Source organism: Thermobia domestica, chromosome 11 (assembly GCF_964235325.1).
Source record: "Thermobia domestica chromosome 11, izTheDome1.hap1.1, whole genome shotgun sequence".
In the NCBI taxonomy this organism is placed as follows: domain Eukaryota; kingdom Metazoa; phylum Arthropoda; class Insecta; order Zygentoma; family Lepismatidae; genus Thermobia; species Thermobia domestica.
Window position 1 is genome coordinate 150,479,571 of NC_137464.1, and position 13,546 is coordinate 150,493,116.

General features: G+C 32.6%; 1 protein-coding gene across 1 annotated transcript in view; it reads left to right on the forward strand.

The window, feature by feature from the left end:
* The first annotated feature begins 4,777 nt into the window (after window positions 1-4,777).
* LOC145664489 (uncharacterized) overlaps window positions 4,778-13,546 on the forward strand; it is a 294,263-nt gene continuing 285,494 nt past the window's right edge. Inside the window, exon 1 of the mRNA XM_081731211.1 lies at window positions 4,778-5,425. Within this exon, the coding sequence (XP_081587337.1) occupies window positions 5,041-5,425 (385 nt within the window). The 5' untranslated portion in view covers window positions 4,778-5,040. The remainder of the gene's footprint in view (window positions 5,426-13,546) is intronic.

Here is a 13,546-nt window from a genome sequence, read left to right on the forward strand (position 1 = left end):
GTCAATTGTAACGAATCTAATTCATTTTGCAGACTTTACCTATAACGCACTGAAAAATAAATTGCAAGTCGATGTAATATACATAGATATATCAAAAGCTTTTGACTCTGTCAGTCATAAGTATCTCATTAGCAAGTTATCAAATATTGGTTTATCACCTTTGTACACTCGTTGGTTTGAAAGCTATCTGTCAAACAGAACTTACGAAGTTAAAATCGGACCTGTACATTCTAGTGTAGGCTATGTAAAAAACGGAATACCACAAGGGTCGCCCTTGGGCCCTCTCTTATTTTCTTTATTTTTAAATGACCTGACAGAAAAAATAAAATACTCTAAAATTCTCCTATATGCTGACGATATGAAGTTGTTCAGACTAGTCAACAATGAGTTCGATAATTATTTACTGCAACAAGACTTAAATGCAGTAAACACGTGGTGTAGACATAATTTTCTAAAAATTAATGATAAGAAAACAAAATTTATGACATACACCAATAAAACTCAATATTATGTCAGTAAATATGAGGTCAACGGTGTACAAATTGAGAAAATAAGCATTATTAAAGACCTAGGTATTACATTTGACAGTCAGTTAAAGTTTTCTAATCATATAAATTGTATTGTACAAGGTGCCAGAAGGATAATAGGTTTTATTTTTAAACAGTGGCCTGTATTTGAAAGAGATAAAACGTATGTATTTCTATATAAATTACTTGTAAGACCAAAATTAGAATTTGGTTCGGTAATTTGGAACAGCATTTCTAAAACTTTGACAAACAAGATTGAATCTGTGCAAAAATGTTTTATTCGACTGCTATGTTTTAAAATGAAAATGAGCTATTACTCACATAGTTATGAATATTGGATTGATTATTGGGGTATAGAAAGCCTTATAAATAGACGAAAAAATTTCGACAGAGCATGCATGCAAAAAATACTAGATAACATTTATATCAGTGAATATTGTTTACAAAACATAGGTTTTAAGGTGCCAAATCATAGCATAAGAAATACCATGATTTTAGTTCCTCTGAATTGGAAATGTGAAATTTTAAAAAGATTGACACATTCTTTAAGCTCATTTTAGACTTATTGTATTAAGCAATGTGAAAGTTTTATGTGATCTGACTAATAGTTTTTAATCAATGACTTTTAGAAACATTAAGCCAAATGTAATTTTATGACTGCTGTTCTTAGCTTCTTGTTGTTTTAGATGGATGGAAAACTTGATAACTTTTACTGCGTTGACAAGGAATTATTCTGCTTAGCTGACTTTTATCTACATTGTGTTTTATATTAGTACCCTTCTTTTTATTGTTTTATTTCTTATTATTTATTTTTAGTAGTATCACCATTCCATTGCATACTCTGATACCAAGTGCTGTATTTTTGCCAAAAGCTGTTCGCGGCACTAAAATAAAGATTATTATTATTATTATTATTATTATTATTATTATTATTATTATTATTATTATTATTATTATTATTATTATTATTATTATTCAAAAAATGGCGTAAAGGAAACTAATTCAAGAGTGTTCATTGCATGTTATGTCATAAATTTCATTTGAATTACCTGGTGAATGACTCGGAATATTGGTTGAAGCTCTTGAGATTAGAGAAAGTCGATTAAAAAATGGCCTTTGGTTTCCACAAAATAATGTTAATAACAATAAATATAATAGCAAACACTTAACCAAGTAATATTGTTTTTAGGGTCCAACTCACAGCATAATATATAACAATTTGATCATTCAATACCGAAACACGAGAGCGACGAAAAAGCGACAAAAAATTTAAGAAATTGTCAATTGAAATAGAAAATAGGTCTTAAAGGGAAACATAAGTACTCCTGGACATGCATATTAGTTTCTTCTTTTACTTAATTTTTGCAAAACACACACGTTTTATTAAATTAAATGTTTCTTTAATACTTATATGGTTCTTTCATACGAATTTCTGTATCTGGTGTATTAAAGTGCTGCATTTTTGTTTTGCAGTTATTCAGCGTTTTACATTATTATTATTATTATTATTATTATTATTATTATCATTATTATTATTATTATTATTATTATTATTATTATTATTATTATTATTATTATTATTATTATTATTATTATTATTATTATAGGTGGTGGTGGTGGTGATGGTAGTAGTAGCAGTAGTAGTACTAGACCTTTTCCAACACAATTCAAGATATTGTAACCTACGCTTGCTCAATCCCATGGTTTAGTCACCACTAAAATATAGGGCCTATATGAACAAAATTAAATTTTTATTTCAAGTTGCGTAGGGAAAAGTATATAAACTTCGTGTAGACCTACCAAATACATTTTTGTTTTGATGCTTTTGTTCATTGAGAAAGTTTTACTTGAAAGAAAGAAAATTTCACTTGAAGAATGTTTTCAAAGACGAAATTGTTTTCGTGACTTTCTGCAGTTTTTTCCCCCATTGTCCGATGTCAAGAAGCTCATGTCTTCGCCAGCGTCATTTCAAATTTTGCTTAGAAGAGAGAACTAGATTTTCCCGTATAAGTAAAACTTCTTTTTTTCCACTATTATTTTTGCACCTTCTTAAAGTCCCAAATAGACCCTATCGTCACTGTTATAAGTATTTGTGTGAGATCCAATGTAATGCAATAGGTAAATTTTGACAGAAATAACCAATTAAACAAATTTCGCTGTTTTTAAACCCTTCAATTAACCTATTTATTAAGTCATGAAAACCAAGTTTAAAATTATTTTGTACAGTATCTGACTTCGACAGTCGGTAATTTTGATACTGGATCTGTATCGTGAGGCAATGCGAAGCTACTTGAATTAAGAAGTATGGAAGTTCGGCCTGTAAAAGCCAGAAATATTATTCTTAGAACTCGATCCGCTGATAACACATCTGTTTTGGAACGTTTAACCTGTGCCATATGGCCGCTGTAGACCATGGGCTATGTATAGCCCAGAAAAAAATGTAAATTGATATGGTGTGGGTTTAATAGCTTTCTTATTTGACCAATTGATCCTAGTTTGACCTCAAATGCCCGAATTGACTCTCTTAATGCCTTATTCGGTGCAAAGACACATTCAAGATACCTAAAGTTTCGGTTTGGATTGAAGTTTGTCATAGAGAATGTTACATTCATTTTGAAACTTTAATATAGAATCTAGGCTATAGGTATAAGCTGAAGGTATAATTAGGTTGCACATTCTGGCAACATTGCAAGGAGCAATTTAATAATTTTCGTGATAAGCGGGACGTTCAGAAGAGATTCACGTCTAATTACGAATGTTGTTAGAAAAACAGATATGCAATTTGTACGGTAAACCCTATACTTAACTACACAGAGAAGTTAAGTCTGTTTTTTACATTATATACCCCTAATAGTTATTTACAATTTCTGAATAAATCTTTTAAGCTATGATAGAAGCTTCAGATAAAGATCTTAAAGGTAAATTATTTCCAAAATGACCAAAAGAGGACTTGATTCCCTCCTGCACTGAACGCGCTAATTAGGCCTATGTGATTTTCGAAACATTACGGAGAAATAAGAGAAAGGTGTTGAAAATGGAAATAGGGTCTATCAAATTACGCATTAATGTTTACATAAATAAAAGTGCATTTGGAACAATTATGTTATAGCCTACTACATAAAAAAGAGGAGGTATCGATAAGACAACAATAAAATAATGCAATTAAATGCCTGATCTTAGTGAATAGAATTTTATGATTTATGTAGTGAGAATGCAAGCAATAAGATGAGAATTGTTGGATTATACGAACTCAAAAAACTGCTTATGTTAAAAACAAAGTGTAGTTGGTTAGCGTAGATTTATAGACATCATTTCCAGTAAAAAGAAAGAACTTTGTATGAAGCTACGACCACTAGACCTACTAGTTGTTCTTTTCCAAGAACGTGTTAGCGAAAAAAAAAAAAAACGTTGCTAACTTCACGCGCTGAATTCCTAAGTAAATTCAGAAGCAATAAAATAATATTTATGTTCTTATTTCTGATCAATACCTAGAACATAATCCATAAATATAAACACACTATAGAAAAAATAAGCTAAATAAAAACCATAAAAAAGAATCATAGTTAAACATTATGATTTAAGTTGCAACATACGTGATTCAAACCATTACCGTAAAAGAAGGGTTAATTGTGTGCCAATTGTGCTTCACATTTTCATTTTTGCAATGCCTTTAAAATACCGTTAAAGCAAAGCACAAGAATTGAATTATTTGGTAAAATCGGACAAAAAATTGTCTTCGGTAACCATTTTGTTTGAAAAGAAAAATAATAATAATAAAAACTACTTAAAGCGTTTTTCAAGTACGGATGAAGTGAGCGACTCTTTTGCTGGAAAATTTATAATATGGTTATTCTTTCCTCTTTTTGTTCGTAATAAAGCAGTCACATCCGCTAGATATAGTGGCTTTTTATCTGCTATCTTTCAGAACAGGGAGAAGTATAATAATAATAATAACAATAAAAGCGCGACGGTCGTGCGGGAGCGAGAGGGACCCACTTAGCGGTCGCAAAAATTCTATTCTTCTGGTTGGTCCCTTGCATCAGCAGCGCCAAGCCACAACTCTGCCAGGATCTCTATCACGGGACTCATTTCCATCGGCCTTAATCGTGGATAATTGAAACACTCATTTTGAATCACGGCCAGCGACACTTTCTGAAGCACCTCCCAGGGGGAGGTGGAGTCAAAAGATATTGGTAGGCGGAGTCTGTCACTCTATTTCATCCAATCAGTGAGCGTGAGTCTCGGTGGGCGCCATCACTGGCTCACCACACAGAGCGAGGCACGGGAAGCACAGCGCTATGTGGAGAGGTTGCAGTGCTGTTTGATCACAGGCTGAGCCTCTCGGCCGTACTTCGCTGTATTCGAAAAAACATTTCTGAAGTGGAAAATTTCTCATGTTTGTTTTTGTTTGTGGTGCGGAAATAAGGAAGACAATGTTGTTTATGTTATTGTTGTTAACATTGTTAGTGTGGCGCGGCTAACGCGCCCACTGGAACCCACTAAACGGGAAGGAATGGTTCTAGAGACGGGGTTGCCACCACTTGTCTATGGGGGACAAGGACCAACGGCTCAAGATGTCTTGTCAAGATTTTCGCGTCCTGTTCCTGTGTCGTTAGCCACCCATTTGTCCCCAGCAACAGCCGCTGCTCCTTTTGCTTCCCTGTCTTTCCCGCCGTTTCTTCCCGGAACTTACGCCAAACTCCCGCCGCGGTTTCCTTTCGCAATCCCGGCCGGCTTCCTCCACGCCGGGCCACGGTTTGCTGCAGCGGCGGCTTCGCTAGCAGCTGCGGCCTCATCCACAGACACTGCGCGGAGAGTGCTGCAGCCCACCGGCCACCAGGGACCCTCGCCCACGGCCCACAGCGACGACAATTCGGATGGATCATCGCCCAAAAAAGGTTTGAATGTTTCTTACAAATAAATTATTATTGTTTTTTATTTTTGTCGTTGTTGCTGCATATCTAGTTTCCATATGCAACTTTTTTGTAGTTGTTTGCATGACCAATTCTATAAGAATACAAAGTAGAGTCCTGTATTTGAATGTTATGGATCCTTTATTACGTTACTTTCTGGGCTATCACTATGAATATGTTGGTGAAAAGAAGTGAGAGCATTATTTCTTCGTATTGTACTTTACGATCAAAATTAATAGCGCACATTATTATTTAGGCGTGCTATAAATGGTATGCCTACAATTAAACAAATCGTAAATAGAATTTCGAAAAATGTTTCTACGGTCCTCTTTATCTGTAGTGTACGTTTGAAAATGAAAAACCGTGAACATTACATGTAACTATTTTTATCTGCTTCAAATGTATGCAGAGTAACAAAATGTAAAAATGAAATTGGCATTATAGATTTAGCCAACAGAGAAGTAAGTATCAGGTACTTCTTTAAAATCGAATTATGATGAGTATTTGCTGAATTTTTAGTCCTCCAAATCCTTTCATAATGAAAGAAGTTTTATGTGCAGAATCTCTTCGTTAATATACAGAATCTAATAATATAGACCTACGGAAAATTTAGACCTAATGCCTAAATACGTATTATTGAAGATTTTAAAAGTAGGAAACTTGAAGTTCTTATATTGAAATCGTAGTTATTACAGATCCTACATAAATCTATATTTGTTATTTATTTCCTAGTACTATAGCTGCCAAAAGTTTCTGACACAGAATCTACTAAATAACAGTGAAAGGTCACGTTTTATGTAACTGATCGGCTGGAATAAAATTACACGTTTTCATGAATTTATTGTGTTACTTAGTATATATTCCTACTAGCCTTCTTTAATATTTAAAAGGTTTTAATATGAAATTAATAAATATCCTAAATTATATTGAAACTATTGCCCAAACATTTTACCAGTACGGTACTTTCGTTGTGGTAAAAGAAATAGGTGGCTTAATTTGAAAATCTAGGTTTAAGTTATGTCTATAGAGAGAAACTGTAACCTTTTAGATAACATTTTTTCAGAAAGCAGATAGAGCATAGATTTATAGCTGGCTGAATGAAAGTTTTGTGTACACGTGATTCCAGGTTTGATTCCCGGTGGAGTACTCAGTCTATTATAGTCTAAAGTCCAAGTGCTGGGTTGGATCTCACTTCATTAAACATTAGTTTATGTCCTGTACAGTCTCGGTGCTCTGAAAGAACATTAACCTCCAACCAATCGATTGAAAGCGACCACCTTGCTGCGCGCTTATTGAAACAAAAGTTTACTTAAAATCCATCAGAATAATTGATTTCACAAAAACTACAATTAATCCCATCGAATGATAGACATAAAACACAGGATTTATCCAGAATTAACGTTTGTGTATGCCTGTTGTTGTCAGAATTTTACCATTGTAGACACAATTTTCCAAATTTGTCTATTGTTTATTGTACAGTAGAAATTTATAAGTAAAGCGGAAGTTTTGATTTTTTTTTTTTTTTACTTTTTAAATAATTCTTAAAATTTCAATCCAAATAGAATATATCAACACAGGTTCACAAAACCTTGGTTAGAACACAGGTTCAAATTTCCACACAGATGTTTAGAAACTATTTTGCAACATACCTTTTTTAAATTTATCAAATAAATTTAGGCTACATAAACAGGCTTACTCACTGTACTTATATTGTCTCAATTCATAATCTAGGAAATTAATATAATAATGTATACAATTAATACCATACAATGTTTTTCAGCAATATATATTTGATAATCGACAGTCAAACTTTTGACCCGGGGTGAAGAATTCAAATATTTGTTACAATCATATAGACCTAGATCTATATCTTGATTGACAAGTAATTGATTACGTTTTCTTTTCAAGTTTGTCCTAAAAACTCTAACATTATAAAAGTGAATTTAAAGTTGAGCAGTAATTATAATGGCGTAACTATAAAATGATTATGAAAATGCGATTATTAACATAACTTGTAGCTTTGTTTTGGTATGGGAAAAGAGATGATGTTGACGAATCCAACTGAATAAAAATGCGTCGCGGTTCCACTGCCGTTTCGTAATCTTTTCAACAAAAGTAATAAATATATATTATGAACTTTTAGTGATTTATATGGAATATAATACTAGTTACCTCCAAAATGTGTACAGTCCAATAGATTCTTACTTTTCAAAAATTGTTAACCTGAGAACTTTATTAGGAAGGATGTTGCTTTGAACATAAGTATACATTATATGCGTTAATGCATTTATAAGTAATGTGAAACTCAATAAATCTGAAGTTGACGTTCAATAACTTGCATTTTATCTAACATAACTATCAACTGGAAATACATCAATACAGTGGCGTACGCAGAAGTTGTTGAAGAGAGGTTTAAGCTCCCAACTTCATACAATTTCAGAACTTTGTATATGCAACTTAATATGGTATTTTTTACATATCTTTCTCAAGGAGGTGGTAGAAACCTGAAGTCCCTCTTGTATACGCTACTGCAACAATGATATATCGTAATATTACTTCCTTAGAGACAAAATAAGTAAACCATAGGCACAGATCATGTTTTCAAGTACACTACCTCGATAATGCAGTATAATTATTAACACTCGTATTTACACTAGAGCGAGCTGACGAAATTATTGGCGAGGAATCAAATTGGGCAATAATAAACAATATCACAAAGCCATCATCAAATGTGTTACCTACTAAAATCTATTTTATTTTCTAAAAGAATCATAGTATCAATTCAAAATGTTGGTATTTATTTTTCCTTTGTTTTATTATTATTTATTCATTTGCATGTGTGAATTGTCAATGATTTTCCTTTCTAATTACTAGGTCTGACGTGAATCCCGCTGCCAGTTTTTTGACTGAGTCTTTGTCAGGGTTTTCCCTTGTGTTCCAGTCAGATGTATGATAGTATGAATATCTTTCAATATAGATCATAGGTGACTTCCTTCCTAAATTATTTCCAACGTTTCATTGTTCCCAAATCCAACATCAAAATAATAATAATAATAATAATAATAATAATAATAATAATAATAATAATAATAATAATAATAATAATAATAATAATAATAACGAAAAAGGGGTTTTTTACGATGAAAATTTGACATTCCTAATTGCCAGATATTTTATCATTAAATTTTCACACACACAGTAAATATACTCTTTAGACAAAAGTATATTCTTAAAAGTTAAAGGAATTCTTAAGTTGTAGTGTCATATCTGACAATTAAGGATGACAGATTATCACCGGCGAGTTCTTTCAGATAAATATAGTACAGTCATGTTTTAAAATAATCCTCCCCACCAACTTCTTTTTTACGAAGTTCATAATCACGGTCACTATTTAGTTATTAATGAGTCTGCAATAAAGATTTGACAAAAAATAATATTTTGATTGGTTGCTCACGAAAAAGGAGACAAGACATAATTTTTATGACAAAACAGAGCTCTTCCAATTGAAACAGGTATACTTTCTGAAATGAAACATCCCTTAAGGCTTTTTGAGACGAGACATCCTTTCTCTTGTCTCTTAGGCAATCCTAGATACACATCCTTCTATGAATGTGAGAACGGAGGTTGCCAAGTGTAAGCTTATGTGTCTAAGATAAAATCGTTATATAATTCAAGTTTTACAAGTTTAGAATTTCGTGTTAACCTTAAAAAAATACACATAAGCATGAAGGATTGACAAACTTCCAAACATTTAGATATGTTCTACATATTATTACAAGATCAGTGATAACGCAGATAGAATTCCGTCTAAAACACCTAAGAATTTTCTTGAATTTCTTAAGTGCAAGATAAAATGAATCAACAAATACGCAGTATTATTTTTGAGATAATCTTGCCACTCATTTCTCTTTTAAAATATACTGCTTAAAACCGTGATAACAAGTTTTAATAATTAGGCTCACAGCAATGAACCCAAAGAGATAAAGAAAATAACGTTTATATGAAACAAATTATTCTATGAATTTGAATACGAAACTTCTCAAAGTGAGGTAGATAGCCAGGTTTTCTTCAACTATGTTGTAAGGTGGAACTTCGTTAAGAAATAAATTAAATTAAAGTCGGTAGCTGGTGCATTTGACAGCTGGCGAATATGAGACTAGTATTTAAAATTGGAATAATCGTATCTTTTGCTAGAACAAAACAACCATTTTCGAATATTTGTCATTTTAACATTCGAACCTAATAATAATTCTACTAATTGTTCATCAGTTTATTCGAATAAATGAGTAATAATGGAGAAATGGATAATTCGTTAATAATGAATAATTGCCATATATTTTGTAAAAATAATCAAAGGTTTCAAAAATTCTTCGAATAACAGGACAAAAACTTTTCGAACAATTATCAGAATAAGGAATGCACGAATAATGTTAATACTATTACGCGCGACTTTGTTTCAAAAGCCAATATGCAGTAGAAGTTTTAGAATGCATGAAGCCATATTTCCCTGTGACAATTTATCAATGGTAGATTTCTTTGCTCTTATTGAATAGTGGCAGTTGCATACAGTTTACTACAAACGAAAATCCGGTCATTTTAAGGAAGGAAAAAGAAAAGAGAAAAGTGTTCAAGTTGAAGTTACTTACTAAACAAAGGAAAACGTATATTTGTTAGAAATTCTGCTTTCAGTTCCACATATTTATAGTTGGTAGAGCCAATGCGCTGATTACCCATCAACCAGTTAAATGTAAGGATGCGCGCGAGACAAAATTTGAGGCTGTCTCGTTTCGAAAATGTGCTGTAAAAGTGATGTCTCGACTCCAAAAATATATATATTTCTCTATTGGAAGAGCTGTATTTCGACTCGAATTTTCTCAGGAAAATTCTGTCCCGCCTCTTCTCGTGCGCATCCCTAGTTAAATGTACGTCATCTAGCAGATGACAACTATCCCTACATGAATTATAGTATCAGGGACTCTTAAGTCCCAAGTTAACTAGTAACAAAGCTGTCGTCATTAGTTGGCAGGTAAATTAACACTTTTGTTGTGAACAAACAAAATTGGTCCTACCGAATAAAGGAATCTTCTTACTGCTTCAGCTATGGATGCATAAGCATTGATTTGTAATAAACTAAAATTATTTTATCTGAAAGAAATGCATAGACTGTAAATGGATTTTCAAACAATGAACTTTTTTCGTGCAGGAAGCCGTTTGGTCTAACACTATCAACATGAAAATACTACGCATATATTTAATAACTTTCAGTAAAACCACATAATTCTAAATAATAGGATCCCGACTTCAATTCCCGATAAGAGAACTTAAAAACTGGACGCACGGTGACTCCACTGTAGACTGTAAATTCACATCTCATATAACTTCGGTGCTGAAGAACGACGCTAAATTCAAACCGTCTAATGAATCTACATTTCTAAAAATGAATGGACTTTTGTTTTCATAGTCCTTAAAAGTATGAACTGCTTTTGGCCAAGGAGAATATAAGCATTTTTATAGTAGAAGCTGCGGATTCTTCTAATATTGAATTCTAACATTCTTCAGCTCTCCTAATTAACAGAAAAGAGCACTTACAACTAGTTTTTATTTTAACATTTGTGGAAAAAGAAATAATAACATTCTAAGATCACTTTTGCCCAATGCACACTTGGTGGAATGGAGGATTTTAGGATTTTCTACGAGACGAGATTTGGGACTATTTTTACTCAAGAAAAAAAAAACTGTCGTGCAAATGATGTCCAATCTCTTAAAGTTTATCTATTTCTATTAGAAGAGCTCTATCTCGTCTCGTCTCGTAGACAATCCTATGGAAGATATCTTCAGAACAACAATTTTTGTTTTCAAGGAATAGGAATATTATATAATTCATATCGCTGGAAATAACTCTACTTCCACTGTCGTTTAAATTGTCTTACTTTTAAAGCTTTTGAACCTATTTTTATTGTTCTTGTAATCTAAATCTTCCGATACGAGCATATAAAGAGTTTATATTGACAATTATTTTATAATTTTCCTCTCCTCCTTCCCTGTTTTTCTTCCAATGCCTAATATATGACGGAAAGAAAGCGAGAGAGGGAAAGAAAAGGATTGTAATTGATGGACCATATTAAAGAGGGCTCGTATGTTAAGATAAAGAGGCTGCTAGGAAAGGATCGTGGTTCTCCACGTTCTTGATAAGTGGCCATCTAGTAATAGCAGAATGTTTATTTATTAAGATCACGCAGTGGGACTTACATACAAGATTATACTGTTAATACGTCCATCCGTCGTTTCATTATTCCAGACGATAACTCTTGATTGAAAGCGAAATTTTGAGTTCTGTTTTTTTGCGAAAGAAAACTAGAGTCGGTCGAGTTTATTAATGGAACCAATCCCTTAAAACCTTTACGGGTAACGGATACATTAACGGTGGCTACCCATATCCCGTTTAAAATCTACAATATTCCCTTAGCTTCTATGCACCCTTCCTAGTAGCAAAGAAGTGTTGGTTGCCTGTAATAAAATAATAGAATTATAGCTTTATTTAGTGTAAATGAATCTCCGATATCCCATCAATAAATCTCAAGATTCAGTTTACTGTCTTCAGTAGAGTTTGTTTAGTTTAACGTCTCAGAGTTGCAGAATAAGTTTAAGTTATTATGAGAACTGTGTAACCTAAAACGCAAAGTATATACAATTTATTAAAACATCAAACATGAATCCCCCTTCTGTATAAGTAAAGGAGAGCGGTGTCTCAGTAAAGAGCGCTCAGTTCTAGTGCGTGTGATCTCTGGTTCGATTCTAGTTTCCCCATATAAACTTTCTGTTTTTTTTTTTTTCTTTTTTTACAAACACCATGTTCGTTTCGTTTCTTGGCTTGGGTTCTTCTATTTCGTCCCACTTCTTCAATCCACTACTGTATTTATTACCACCATGGAACATAATCTTGTAACGTTAATTTTTTTTTTTTAAAAAAAGGAAAACCTTGATTAGTATTAATTTAAATCTGTTCGGACTATTTAATTCTCGTCCATTGTGGAAGAGTTAATTATTTAGTAATTGAAGGAATCAACCGAACACAGTAGCACAAAGGTAACATTTCAGACTTTGTACTTCTATGCAGTAGGTATACAGTCCCGTATACTAATACTAATCAGCTCATGGGATTTTATATAATTTACTTATTGAACACCACACAGGTATTGACTTGGTTTCTTTATTTGTTCTTAATTCCTTTTCACTCATGTCTTAAACTCGGAATAGAGCAAAGCAAATAAATTCATTATCTTAATAAATTAAAATGTCATACTTGATCAATGCAGGTCTCTATACCTAGTTTTGGGCCACCCTGTATAATAATAAAAATAGCATAAAGGAGAATATTATTATTATTAATTGAATTCATTTAGTTTTGAGGTTTATTGTACAATGAAAATTAGATTTGATTTTTGTGGAGTATAGCTTAAAAATAACGCAATTTACAGAACTCATGCGATCTTGACCAAACTGTGTATGGAGGTAGTCCTAACGTGTTTAATATCCATGTGAGATATTTTCCTGTGCAGCCCTTTGGTTCCTCAGGCCGAGTTATTGGCCATCAAACTTGGAGTTTAGACTTGATCATTTTTTTTGAAAAAAAAAATCATTAATTGTTATTTAGAACAAAAATTAAGGGAGAAATTTGTTAAACATTAACTGTTACATTGGGGAAATCTGTTACCTTGATGTTAAACATTAAGTAAATTCAGTGTATACTTATGATAAAGATTTTCTAAAATCAATAAAGGATGAATGTTTTCCACTTTCGAGAAACTCATTACTAGAATCTTTTAATATTCGAATATGGCGTCAACTCTTTAGGCGGAATGGTCTACCGGTAGTGTTGTCCATGAGACGATAAGTACCTTTTTTTAAATTCCACACAACAATCCCCGTATTTATTACAGGTGAGAATTTAGACGAGACATTTCATCAGTCTCGTGGACAACATAAATCCACCCGTCTTAGATCTCAAACATTAAATTACATATTGATAAAGTGATCGTACGAACATAGTGAAGCATTTAACAATGTTTGAAGTTGCACAAGTCTGCACTCCGATAATAAATATTG